Source organism: Theropithecus gelada, chromosome 1, assembly GCF_003255815.1.
Source record: "Theropithecus gelada isolate Dixy chromosome 1, Tgel_1.0, whole genome shotgun sequence".
Classification (NCBI taxonomy): domain Eukaryota; kingdom Metazoa; phylum Chordata; class Mammalia; order Primates; family Cercopithecidae; genus Theropithecus; species Theropithecus gelada.
In genome coordinates this window covers 106909829-106923778 of record NC_037668.1, presented here as the reverse complement: position 1 = coordinate 106923778, position 13950 = coordinate 106909829, and the positions used below count along the sequence as shown (strand labels likewise).

General features: G+C 33.8%; 1 protein-coding gene across 1 annotated transcript in view; it reads left to right on the top strand.

Annotated features, from left to right (window-relative positions):
- Window positions 1–13950, top strand: part of ADGRL4 (adhesion G protein-coupled receptor L4) — a 116233-nt gene that overhangs the window by 64471 nt on the left and 37812 nt on the right. The window contains exons 4-8 of the mRNA XM_025357687.1: window positions 2549–2619; window positions 3529–3708; window positions 3820–4003; window positions 5415–5531; window positions 12900–13105. Coding sequence (XP_025213472.1) covers window positions 2549–2619; window positions 3529–3708; window positions 3820–4003; window positions 5415–5531; window positions 12900–13105 — 758 coding nt within the window. The remainder of the gene's footprint in view (window positions 1–2548; window positions 2620–3528; window positions 3709–3819; window positions 4004–5414; window positions 5532–12899; window positions 13106–13950) is intronic.

Below are 13950 nucleotides of genomic sequence, written 5' to 3'. Positions count from 1 at the left end.
AATTAGCAATCCCAGAGACTTTTCCTTCAAGAAAGAGATAACTGTAGGTTTTAGTCATTTGGACCTGCAAGAGAAATTAGTGTGGATCTTGCTGCAAAATGTAGCCATTTGGCACATTCATTGTAGCCAAGCCAGTTTCACTGGACATTAAAGTCCAAAGTGCAAGAAGGAGGATGGAAATTGAGTTCCTGGAGTCAAGATTTTTATGTTTCTCAGAGAGTGGGTTTGGGATGAAGTTTCTAAGAACGTTGCACATTTAAAGGATTTGAAATTGAGAAAAATCACCATCTTGTTTACTGTTACCCATAGAAGGCATCTCACCTACAAAACAAAGGTATTCAAAGAACATAGTAGTTTTCTTGCTCATTAAATAAATTTTTTTATTGTTGTTTATGATACTTCATGGGTCTGTTCACACTTTCATTGGGGTGTTTTCCCAGTTGGAGTATAACATTTGGTGCTTCAACAGTTCAGCTCCAATAAAGACTCATCTTTGTTTTAGTCCTATATAGTTTTCTCACTTCATTGATTTCATGACAAATGACCACCCTAGTCTGCACTACCGTCTGAGTGCTTCTGTCTTTAGCTCAGCCTAGAATGCTTTCCTTGATGGTTCTCCACATCCCAAGGTCACTTGTCACTACTTGTTCCCTACTTCATTTTCTGTTCATTCATTTTTGTGGAGTGGTAGGTCCTGAATACACCTAGAAATGAGAGGATGAGGGGTGAGGGGTGGTACAAGAGCATTTGTGTTTCTTTAGAAGTGGTGAGCTCAGATTTCTGGGTAGTACAGATTTTGAATACATATACTTGTCAGAAGAACAAGAGCTGTTCTAACCTTTTAGGCCTGGGCTATTAGCTGACCTTGTAAATCTAGTACCATCACCTTTCTAGTGAATGGAACTTTCTTTAAGAATCTAGCAAGAAGTTCACTTTCAATTTTTGGTTTTGGTGGTGTGAATTTGGATGTGTTTTCTAGATCTTTGTTGGATCTGTGAATGAGAAATAGGAACAGCTGCATTTAAGATAAGTAGTTAGATGACATTTTAAATTAGACTTTGATTACACACCCTTTTTCCACTGCAAAGAGTATTATGACACCCTATTAGTTTTAAATCAAATTATAAATTTAAGGTTAGATGTTCATTTATTAATTTAATATAAGGTATCTTGAAGATGTCAGACCTGGGGTAGAAACATAAAAATTTTGCATTAATTCAAGGTAATGATCTAGACTCTTCAGTTCCTTAGAATCTTTTTCTCTAGTAGCAGATTATTTATACTCTATTTATAATGTAAAGCATATTTCACTGTAGTAAGTAAAGTTTTAAGTTAAGAATATAAACTATGTAAGCTTAAAACCTAGGGCCTTTGTTACAGCCTCAATACTTGGCTTTTGAGAATGTAAGACTTAATTCTGTATAATGTATTATTTTATTTATGATGATTGTGTGTTAAGAACCGTAGTAAAATATAACCTGAACAAAAGTAATAAGTTGTGATAAAATTTTAAGGGAATTCAATCACACATTCTGCTACATCTTAGTTTTTTAGATTAACTTACATGCAAAAATGAAGTTTTGGAAAGAAATTGGGTCACTCTTCTGTCCTCCAGATTACACTGAGTTGTTGAAGTCAGTTTAGTTTGATACTAGAAAACAAATAAGTTTAAATGTGTTTCTTAAGTTGGGTCTTTGTTAAATTAGAACTAAGTGTTACATCATCAGTGATGGAAATTACTGTAATGACTTTGTTGATTAATCATGCAATTCAATCTGAGAGTGTGGCCCATGAATAATATTTTCAATACTCTCTCAAAATTGATTGGAGGAATTAAATCTAAAAAGTACATGCAGCTAAGTTTGTTATGCCATTGTCTAAATGCTGGTATTTCTCTAATTTTCTTATAAAATTTGACATGAAACCACTAATCATAAATAACACTATTTTCAACAAGTTAGCAAGTATATGAGCACTAAAAAGTTTTTTTCAAATATTAATATTTCCAGATATAGATGAGTGCAGTGAGTCAGTTGTCTGTGGTGATCATGCCATATGGGGAAATGTGAATGGTGGGTATAACTGCTCCTACAAAGAAGGTTATCGGACATATACAGGAAAATCACAGTTCATACCTAATGATGGCACTTACTGCCAATGTAAATTACATTATTAAATTTTATGTGTGATCAAAGAACTATATAAAATATGTAGTACACAGTTGTGAAGTACCACAGAGCTACAGCTTCCAAGAAATGTGCCTGCATTCCTTTATGTTCTATGGAATAAAGAAATGAAAGCCTATTTTTTTAAATTTAATAAAAATTGTAGATAGCATTTTATGGAACTAACATTCCTTGGTCCTTAAAACTCCTTTATTTCATTGTCTGTAAAATATTGCACATTCTAAAACTGAAGAGGAAATTCAAGTGTTAGAGAATGTCCTTTTAATATTTAAATAAGTGAGCAAGATCATTGGGATTTATATGATGAGCTTAGGCAAAAATACTTTTTAAAACTTACTATCTAATCTGTTTTTTTCCTACAGAAAATGTGAATGCAAACTGCCATTTAGATAATGTCTGTATTGCTGCAAATATTAATAAAACTTTAACAAAAGTAAGTAGAACAGTTAACAATTTATTTTATTTGGACATTTTGATTTCAATTAAAATACTTTCAATGTCACACATTTCAAGAAGAGTAACCAGTAGCTGAACTTTAGGGAGGGTTGAAAATGTTTACATATAGAGATCTAAGCATCATGTTTGCATCAAAGACAGGGTTAATTTGAAAATCCCCAAATTATTTAAAAGGCCTTTCACATATTTAATATGCTACATTTTCATTACTCCATATGTTGGAAAATTCTTTTTATGTAAAAAAGTTGGTTGAAAAATAGTGAAGAGATACTTTGACTCTAGACCCATTCCCACATTCTAAGTAGACATAACTGAATGCACCTAGATTTGGTACTTAAAAGAGAACATTTCAAAGAGCAAATAAAGTAGGTGATTTATAAAATAATTGTCATATGATTGAGAATGTGAATCTCAACATGAGTAATCAACTATCAGTTTAAAGCAAATTTTCATTTAATCACATTGTAAAGAGTTTTCTTTGGTTGATTAAAATCTAATTTAAAGTATTATCATTTATTGCTTAGGATATCAATATTTATAAGTACTAAGGAGTTCAAGTATTAAGGTAGATTCATTGGCTAGAATATAATTCTATACTGAAGAATAGGAAGTTATTTTGAAGACTCATTTTTTAAAAATTATTAATTCAAATATGCTCTGTTTCTTTTCTAAAGTAAAGTCTATGCTTTTAAGTTATTTGCTAATCTCTTGTAAATAAATTCAGGTTTCAGTGATGCATGTTAGGTTTAGGTTTATTAGTTTGATATTATTTATGTGTAGACCGAGAAAACCAACTCAGAATAAATTTAACATATAAGTTTTATTCTTTTAAAACTCCAGTAGAACTAATTTAGTTCCCTTTTTCTGGACTCATTTTTTTGCTCAGATCAGACCCATAAAAGAACCTGTGGCTTTGCTACGAGAAGTCTATAGAAATTCTGTGACAGATCTTTCACCAACAGATATAATTACATATATAGAAATATTAGCTGAATCATCTTCATTACTAGGTTATAAGAACAACACTATCTCAGCCAAGGACACCCTTTCTAATTCAACTCTTACTGTAAGTATGTTCAGCTTCAACTCTTAATATAATTGGGCTTTGAATTTTTCCTTTCATCTGTGATTAGTGTAGGATTCTAACGTTTCTAAAAGACATGCTTTTTTTTAATAGGAATTGGTGAAAACCGTGAATAATTTTGTTCAAAGGGATACATTTGTAGTTTGGGACAAGTTATCTGTGAATCATAGGAGAACACATCTTACAAAACTCATGCACACTGTTGAACGAGCTACCTTAAGGCTATCCCAGAGCTTCCAAAAGACCACTCAGTTTGATACCAATTCAACGGATATAGGTAAGAAACAAGGGTCCATTTCAAAGTAATCGTGTTTTCCAAATAAGCCATTTTCAAAGTCTTGGGTGGGGGTTAGGAGGCATGGTGTTGAAACTAGTACTGATTACATTGAAAGTAGTTTTATTAGTGTAGAAATGAATGGTGATGCATACTGCAAGAGCACTGTGAATAAAGTACTAGTAAAAAGGATAAATCCACAAGTGTTGTCTCCTTCCTATCATGTCCACCTTTTCTGATTCCTGAACTGTACAGCCATCAAATGGTCAGAGTACATTACTCCTTTGTCATTTTGAGTCCGTCATCTCATGACTTGTCAGGGTCTACCTTGACCAACGAATTTTTCGATATTGTTTGTTTGTTTATTTGTTATTTTGAGACAAAGTCTGGCTCTGTCACCCAGGCTGGAGTGCAGTGGCGCAATCTCAGCTCACTGCAAACTCCACCTTCTGGTTTCAAGCAATTCTCCTGCCTCAGCCTCCCGACTTGCTGGGATTGCAGGTGTGTGTTGCCACGCCTGGCTAAGTTTTGTTCTTTTGGTAGAGATAGGGTTTCACCATGTTGGTCAGGCTGGTCTCGAACCCCTGACCTCAAGCTGTCCACTTGCCTCGGTCTCCTAAACTGCTGGGATTACAGGCATGAGCCACCATGCCCAGCCGGATATAACACATTTAAACTTCTATTTAGGAATCCTTTGCATGTTGATAATATAAAGCAATCAACATAGCAAATTAGAATGTTTCTTGCTTCATGCAAATTCATACCTAAAATATTCAGAATCTTGTGTCAAATTGAGGATGCCTATAAAGTTTTTCCAAGGAAGCAAGGTAAGTTTGCTGAAATAATCACTGCATACATCTATACTGCATTTTCTGAGTGGCATTCTGCTGTGCAACCGCAGATTTACAAAAATCTCATCAGGATTCATCATTTACTCTAAATCAAAGTTTCAAGGATTGTGACTAATATGTAAGTGCTCTGTATTTTTATAATGTTTCTGCATGAAAATGGTGATAATACAGCAGGTCAAAGGAATTATCACTCAAACGTTTAATTAAATCACTCATTAGTGAGTTATAGACACTATTCTGTAAGACATTGTAGTTGCTTATCTTTGCTTTAGTAATTGTAATTTTACAGCTTCCTTGGTTACATACACATATTATATTTTATTTAATTCAAAAAAAAAGTTAAACCATGAGTGCCATAGTGAAATTAAAAAATTAAAACTTGAGTCAGATTTTTAACACATATATTACATTGTCCAAACATGTTAAGAATATGTTCACTCTACCTGCTATAAATAAGTTGAAACACAATAATGATGGATGAAATTATCTCTAAGCTAATATATTTACCGTGTATATTGATTAAACTAATTTCAGGTTTTTTTGTTTTCATGGTTTTGTTTTAGCTCTCAAAGTTTTCTTTATTGATTCGTCTAAAATGAAACATATTCATCCTCATATGAATGTGGACGGAGATTATATAAATATATTTCCAAAGAGAAAAGCTGCATATAATTCAAATGGTAGGACTTTAACAATCTAACAGACAATATATCAGTGAATTTGCAATAAATACTTATGCATTTGATTATGTCATATGTACATGGAACAGGTATGGTTTCCTATAAAAACATATGATGTATGTACAGTATACAGAATATCCATATTCTTACTTGAGATTTCCATTCTGATATAAATACTGGGGAGGATTTTGGCTGACAATATCTGGGTCCTTGTCTTAACTCCAACTTTTTTTACTGTCTGAAATGTTTGAAATTCTAACGAAAATATACAAAGAGCTCTGATTTTACTACTCCTTATACAGCAAAGTCACTATATTTGCAGTTCCTTTAATTTTTCTTCCTCAATAATCCATCATATTCTTCATCATGAGACAAAATTTGTGATTGTGTGAGGAAGAAAAATAGAGATTTTTTAAAAATAGGGTTTTTTTTTTACATGTTTGCTTTAGTTCTGGGAAACATGTGCATAACATGCGGGTGTGTTACACAGTTATATGTGTGCCTTGGTGGTTTGCTGCAGCTATTGACCCATCCCCTAAGTTCCCTCCCCTCTTTCCCCACCCCCCGGCAGACCCTGGTGTGTGATGTTCCCCTCACCGTGTCTGTGTGTTTTCATATTTCAACTCCAACTTATGAGTGAGAACATGTGCTGTTTAGTTTTTTGTTCCTGTGTTAATTTGCTGAGGATGGTTGCTTCCAGCTCTCATCCAAATACCTGCAAAGACATGATCTCATTCCTTTTTATGGCTGCATAGTTTTCTGTGGTGTATATATACCACATTTTCATTATCCAGTCCATCATTGATGGGCATTTGGGTTGGTTCCATAACTTTGCTATTGTAAATAGTGCTGCAATAAGCATACGTGTGCAGTGTCTTTATAGCAGAATGATTTATAATCCTTTGGGTATATACCCAGTAATGGGATTGTGGGGTCAAATAGTATCTCTGGTTCTAGATCCTTGAGGAATCACGACTGTCTTCCACAATGGTTGAACTAATTTACATTCCCACCAACAGTGTAAAAGCATTCCTATTTCTCCACTGCCTCGCCAGCATCTATTGTTTCTTGACTTTTTAATAATCGTCATTCTAACTGGCATGAGATGGTGTCTCCTTGTGGTTTTGAGTTGCATTTCTCTAATGATCAGTGATGTCAAGCTTTCTTTCAGGTTTGTTGCCTGCACAAATGCCTTCTTTTGAGAAGTGTCTGTTCATATCCTTTGCCCACTTTTTGATGGGGTTATTTGATTTTTTTTTCTTGTAAATTTGTTTAAGTCCCCAGTAGATGCTGGGTATTAGACCTTTATCAGATGGATAGATTGCAAAAATTTTCTCCCATTCTGTAGGTTGCCTGTTCACTCTGATGATAGCTTCTTTTGTTGTGCAGAAGCTCTTTAGTTTAATTAGATCTCATTTTTCAATTTTGACTTTTGTTGCAATTGCTTTTGGTGTTTTTGTCATGAAGTTTTTGTTCATGCCTATGTCCTGAATGGTATTACCTAGATTTTCTTCCAAAGTTTTTATGGTTTTGGGTTTTACATTTAAGTCTTTAATCCATCTTGAGTTAATTTTTGTCTGTGGTATAAGGAAGGGGTCCTGTTTCAGTTTTCTGCATATGGCTAGCCAGTTTCCCCAGCACCATTTATTGAATAGGAGATCCTTTCCCCTTTGCTTGTTTTTGTCAGGTTTATTGAAGATCACATGGTTGTAGATGTGTGGGGTTATTTCTGAGGTCTCTGTTCTTTTGGGTACCAGTATCATGCTGTTTTGGTTACTGTAGCCTTGTAGTATAGTTTGAAGTCAAGGAGTGTGATGCCTCCAACTTTGTTCTTTTTGTTTAGGATTGTCTGGGCTATATGGGGTCTTCTTTGATTCCATATGAAATTTAAAGTATTTTTTTTTCTAATTCTGTGAAGAATGTCAATGGTAGTTTGAATAGCATGGATCTATAAATTACTTTGGGCAGTATGGGCATTTTCACAATATTGATTCTTCCTATCCATGAGCATGGACTATTTTTCCTTTTGTTTTTGTTCTCTCTTACTTCCTTGAGCAGTCATTTGTACTTCCCCTTGAAGAGGTCCTTCACATCTCTTGTTAGCTGTATTCCTAGGTATTTTGTTCTCTTTGTAGCAATTGTTAATGGAAGTTTATTCATGATTTGGCTCTCTGCTTGTCTATTGTTGGTGTAAAAGAATGCCTGTGATTTTTGCACATTGATTTTGTATTGTGAGACTTAGATGAATTTGCTTATCAGCTTAAAGAATTTTGAGGCTGAGATGATGGGGTTTTCTAAATAAACAATCATGTCCTCTGTAAACAGAGACAATTTGACTTTCTCTCTTCCTATTTGAATACCTTCTATTTCTTTCTCTTGCCTGATTGTCCTGGCCAGAACTTCCAATACTATGTTGAATAGGAGTGGTGAGAGAGGGCATCCTTATCTTGTACCAGTTTTCAAAGGGAATACTTTCAGCTTTTGCCTATTCAATATGATATTGGCTGTGGGTTTGTCATAAATAACTCTTATGATTTTAAGATATGTTTCATCAACATTGGGTTTATTGATAATTTTTAACATGAAGGAATGCTGAATTTTATTGAAGGCCTTTTCTGCATCTATGGAGATGATCATGTGGTTTTTTGTCTTGGGTTCTGTTTATGTGATGGATTACATTTATTGATTTGTGTTTGTTGAACCAACCTTGCATCCCAGGGATGAAGCCGACTTCATTGTGGTGGATAAGTTTTTTGATGTGCTGCTGGATTCAATTTGCCAGTATTTTATTAAGGATGTTCGCATCGATGTTCATCAGGGATATTGGCCTGAAGTTTTCTTTTTTGTTGTGTCTCTGCCAGGTTTTGGAATCAGGATGATGGTCGGCTTCATAAAATGAGTTAGGGAGGAGACCCTCCTCCTCAGTTGTTTGAAATAGTTTCAGAAGGAATAATACCAGCTCTTCTTTATACCTGTGGTAGAATTCCAGAGACTGTGAATCCATCTGGTTCTGGGCTTTTGTTGTTTGAGAGGCTACTAATTACTGCTTTGATTTCAGAACTTGTTATTGGTCTATTCAGGGATTTGAGTCTTTCTTGGTTTAGTCTTGGGAAGTTGTATGTACCCAGAAATTTAACCATTTTTTCAAGATATTCTAGTTTTTTTGCATAAAGGTGTTTATAGCATTCTCTGATGGTAGTTTGCATTTCTGTGGGGTCAGTGGTGATATCCCCTTTATCATTTTTTATTGAGCCTATTTGATTCTTGTCTCTTTTCTGCTTTATTAGCCTAGGTTGTGGTATATTTTGTTAATTTTTTTTTAACCAGCTTCTGGATTCATTGATTATTTTTGGAGGGTTTTTCATGTCTCTGTCTCCTTCAATTCTGCTCTGATCTTAGTTATTTCTTGTCTTCTGCTAGCTTTTGGATTAATTTGCTCTTGCTTCTCTAGCTCTTTTAATTGTGATGCTAGGGTGTTGATTTGAGATTTTTCTAGCTTTCTGTTGTGGGCGTTTAGTGCTATAAATTTTCCTCTTAATACTGCTTTATCTGTGTCCCACAGATTCTGGTACATTGTCTCTTTGTTCTCATTGGTTTCAAAGAACTTCCTGATTTCTGCGTTAATTTCCTTATTTACCCAGGATTCATTCAAGAGCAGGTCGTTCAGCTTCCATGTAAGTGTACGGTTTTGAGCAACTTTTCCAGGCCAGGCACGGTGGCTCACACCTGTAATCCCAACACTTTGTGAGGCCAAAGCAGGTGAATCATGAGGTCAGGAGTTCAAGACCAGCCTGGCCAGGATGATGAAAGCCCATCCCTACTAAAAATATGAAAGTTAGCCAGGTGTGGTGGCAGGTGCCTGTAATCCCAGCTACTCAGGAGGCTGAGGCAGAGAATTGCTTGAACCCGGAGGTGGAGGTTGTAGTGGGCTGAGATCGTGTCATTGCCCTCCAGCTTGGGTGACACAGCAAGACTCTATCTTAAAAAAAAAAGAAAAAAAAGAAAGAAAAAAGAAATCAGCTTTTCCTTGGTACCTAACTAGCAAGTAAGTAGCTACTATTTCAATTTAATCATTTATCTGGTATTTTAGTGTAATGCATTTAGAAAAAAAAACTCTGCTGATAGTAGAATTTTGTTGTTATTCTCATATAGGTAAAAATATATTACCTAGAGAAAATAGGAATTATAAAATTTTTGCAAAGAAAATAATAATATTTCCTATTTTCTCTAGGTAATCTATTTTTACCTATATGAGAACAACAACAACAAAATAGCAAAATACAATGGAAAATATATACTGCAACACACATATTGTCTCATGGAGAGACACTGTTTCATAAAAAGAAGTATTTTCGTATCCTCTATTCTTTCTTGTCATGTTCTGCACAAAAGTGGGAAATAGCCATAAATGAAGTAAAAATAACTAAGTCATACTGCCATTGAACCCTTGGCTTTTACTCTATTATACCGTATTCTAATTACCCAAGCACACATTTTGTGTTTAGGAACAAATCCAAAGAATGTATTAACTGTTGAAATTTCAAAGACAACTTGGTACTGTTAGGAATTTGGATAAAAAAACATTGAAAATACTGATTATGGTGATAGATGATGAAATTGTTATGGAATTAATATCCTGAAGAAATTTTGTCTGATTGTATGGTAGCTTTGTTATATTTAATGATCCCATGGACAAAGTGACATTTGAAAGGGACAGTAATATTAGCTCTCAATAAAGGAGAGTAAGAAAATGTGTTTTGCTCAAGGTTATATCTTAAAAATAAGGACAAATCTAACACATTGATCAAACCCTCCCAAAGATATCTGCATGTATTTATTAATTTATTGAAAAAATTAGTTAATAAAACACATACATTCTTTAAAACATAAACAGTACTATTGGTAGGAAAATAAAGGAGGTCTATGCAGCACAGGTGAATTTTATTTTTCTTTTTTGAGACAGGGCCTTACCCTGTTGCTCAGGCTAAAGTACAGTGACATGATCATGGCTCGCTGCAGTCTCGACCTCCCAGGGCTCCAGTGATCCTTCCACCTGAATCTCCCAAGTAGCTGGGACCAAAGAAACATGCCACCATGCCCGGCTAATTATTCTGTTTTTGGTAGAGACATGGTTTTGCCATATTTCCCAGGCCGGTCTCGAACTCCTGCCTCAAGTGATTCTCCCACTTTAGCCTCTCGGGATTACAGACCTGAGCCATGGTACCTGGGCCCTGGATTTTTAAATATATATTTTTTTATAGACTGAATTTTAGAAGCGTAAGGAGGAAGGGTTGAGAATGAACAGAACAAGATTCAATCCTCTAATCTATCGTTTTATGATAAAAAGATAACAGACTTTTCTTAAGAGATTTCACATATTTATTTTCAAATTACTTATGAAATCAACATTTATGTGAAAAAATAGAACAGCATATGAAGCTCTATTGAGAAGTGGTTTTAGTTATTCTCAAGTTAAAGTGGCAATAAAGCAGTTTGAGAGCAATGATTCTCTAAGGAGTTCGTTGCATAGTGTATGTGGGTAAGATTGATTTGAGAATTTAACATAAGGAAAAATCACAACTCTTGTCACCTCAGTATTTTTCTAATAGTTTGGAAAGCAACTTATGCTTGGACCACAATAATAAAAAACTATTAATTTCATTCAAAAGAATTAGAAGCAACAAAACAAAATAGGAATAAGGAAGAAGACCTACTGAATGGGAATCTTTAAACAAACATATATCGGTATTAATTCTAAAGCAAAATCTCCAGAACTTAGCATAGTTATTTGCACTGTGTAAATGCTCAGATATGTGTTCTGTCCATTGAATTGAAGGCTATGTCTGGTTCCTGGTAAACATATGGTAATGTTAACAAATATAGGAAAGATCTTAGGGCAAAAAGACTACAGTAAGCATTGTGAAGAAGAAAAACTAGGAAGGATGGATGATGATTTATTAGGAAATGATCTACTCTGTTCAAATTAGTCAAAGTTTTTATACTTTTTGTTAGTGAATAAACCCCTAATTTTTTAATAAAAGGTACAGGTTTGATAAGAAAATTTAAAGCTAGAGCAAGCCTCGAATTCGTGAGAAATCATAGGAATTGAAGAAGTTCAAAGCCCTGGGAATGGAAAAATAAATACTGAGACAATATATTTGTAAAGGAGGTAAGAAGATGTTTTGGAGGATTCTCTGTGGCACCCCATACCAAAAGTCAAAAAATGATGTTAAATAAATATTTTTCTTCACAAAGGAAAGCAGTAACTAGTAGATTTTTAAAATCCATCTTATACTTTTGATTTGTCATTTGATTTTGAATCATCTTCTACTACAACTCCTGAGATGCCACTGTCCCACGACGTGGTTCATCAACTGGACCTGGTCATGTAGACCTAACAGGTATCCAAGTCGTGCCTCAGGCCCTTGTCTATTTATAGGAAAGGCTGGGACAGTTGTCATCTTTTGGAGTCATAATTTCACTAGCCCAACGATGTCATACTTTCTTTAATATAAGTTTTGTAAGATGGCACTTGAGGAAAATCTTTTATGTAATGTATTTGGGTTTAGCAAGGTTCTTAACAATGTCTCTTGAGGTACCTTTTAAGATTAAGAGAGAAAACATAAATAGCAATACACTTTGGCAACTTCCAGCTCACACAGTCATATCCAAATAATTCTATTTATTCATGTGATGTGGAGGTTTCCAGTTTTGTTATTACAGTCCTTTGTATTTGATGATATTAATATTTGTATTTATAATTTTGTGCTATTTGGTTATATGCTGCTGCACTGCATTTGGTGAGTTTTAGGGACATGGATAATGGCCGCCTCTCAAGGAAATAAATTTTCTACCCTGACATTGCATAATTACATGTTATCAATATTAAATAGAAACCATTTTATTAGGCATAAGTTTGAATTCAGTGGCATGTTACAACTCCTTCAACTCTAAATTGTCTTGATTCTATCAGCCTGTGATAATTTCCTCCTAATACCTCTTAAATTCATATATTTATACGAGGACATAATAACTCAAAACTTGATTATTCAAGTGAATACACTTCACACTCTGGTTCTTGGTCAGGATTTTGGCGTAAATTTATCTAGGACTATTTTTCTTCTAAAGATAGTTTGTGCAAAGGGGATATTTATCTTCAAAATCTTAGAGGTCAGAGAATATGTCTTACTATGGTTTAACAATGCAGGCATGGGCTTATTGTGGTCCATATTTCAGTATCTGGGTATTTGTATAACTTCCTAATGTAAAACGTTTCTCTATTCAATTTTTATGTTTATCTTAAGAGTGTATAAGCTCTATTGTTTTGTTTTATAAGAATTTCACTAACTATACTTATTTTATTGATAGGCAATGTTGCAGTTGCATTTTTGTATTATAAGAGTATTGGTCCTTTGCTTTCATCATCTGACAACTTCTTATTGAAACCTCAAAATTATGATAATTCTGAAGAGGAGGAAAGAGTCATATCTTCAGTAATTTCAGTCTCAATGAGCTCAAACCCACCCATGTTGTATGAACTTGAAAAAATAACATTTACATTAAGTCACCGAAAGGTAAGCTGTTTTTCTGGTAGTTATTGGCTATGACTGTGATATAGTCAGAGAAGTGGACCCTTTGTTGTGTCACATAAATTATCTAAGTTCTTGAGTTTAAAAATACAGATTTGAAATTAAAAGAGTGAAGTGGTTTTAACTAATTTTTCTACAAAATATTTTTGTACTTTCAGGGCTCTTTAAACATTCTAATTAATACCAAACAATTTATTAATTTGATTCTCTGGAAATAAGCAATATTTTTGTTTTTTTAAGTACACTGTTTATTTTAGAAATATCCATAGTTTCAAAGAATGAGTTATTAAAAAGTATCACAATCAGAGAAATAAATAAATGTCACCTGTGTAATAAGTGAGGTGTTTCATTAATACTTGTCATTTAAAATAATATTCGAAGGGATTCTGGTGTTGATTAAAAGAAAATCTTAGCAAAATTTACAATATTTCATAAAGAAATTAGTGGAGGCCATTTGACTCTTATTTTTTATTCTATTTCACTTTTCAGACTCATATAATTAAAGTTATACAATAAAAAAGCATGATTAGAACTAACCAACTATTTAGCTATTTTAGTTAAAAATAAATGGGGGCAACTCAGAATCACAGGTTATTTGCAACAATTTCACAATTGATGTTATCTTAAACTTTCAACAGAATTTCAGTTCTAGTACATGATTCAAGTACTTTCGAAGTTCCATTTGAAGTACCTTGAAGTTGAGCAATTATATTTGCATTATTATGGGAGAAAAGGGGCTTTCTAAAAAAAATAATATATTTGCTTACACACAATACAAACATGCCACTGTTAAGTAAAAACATCAAAGGTAGAGAGAAACTAAATGTATA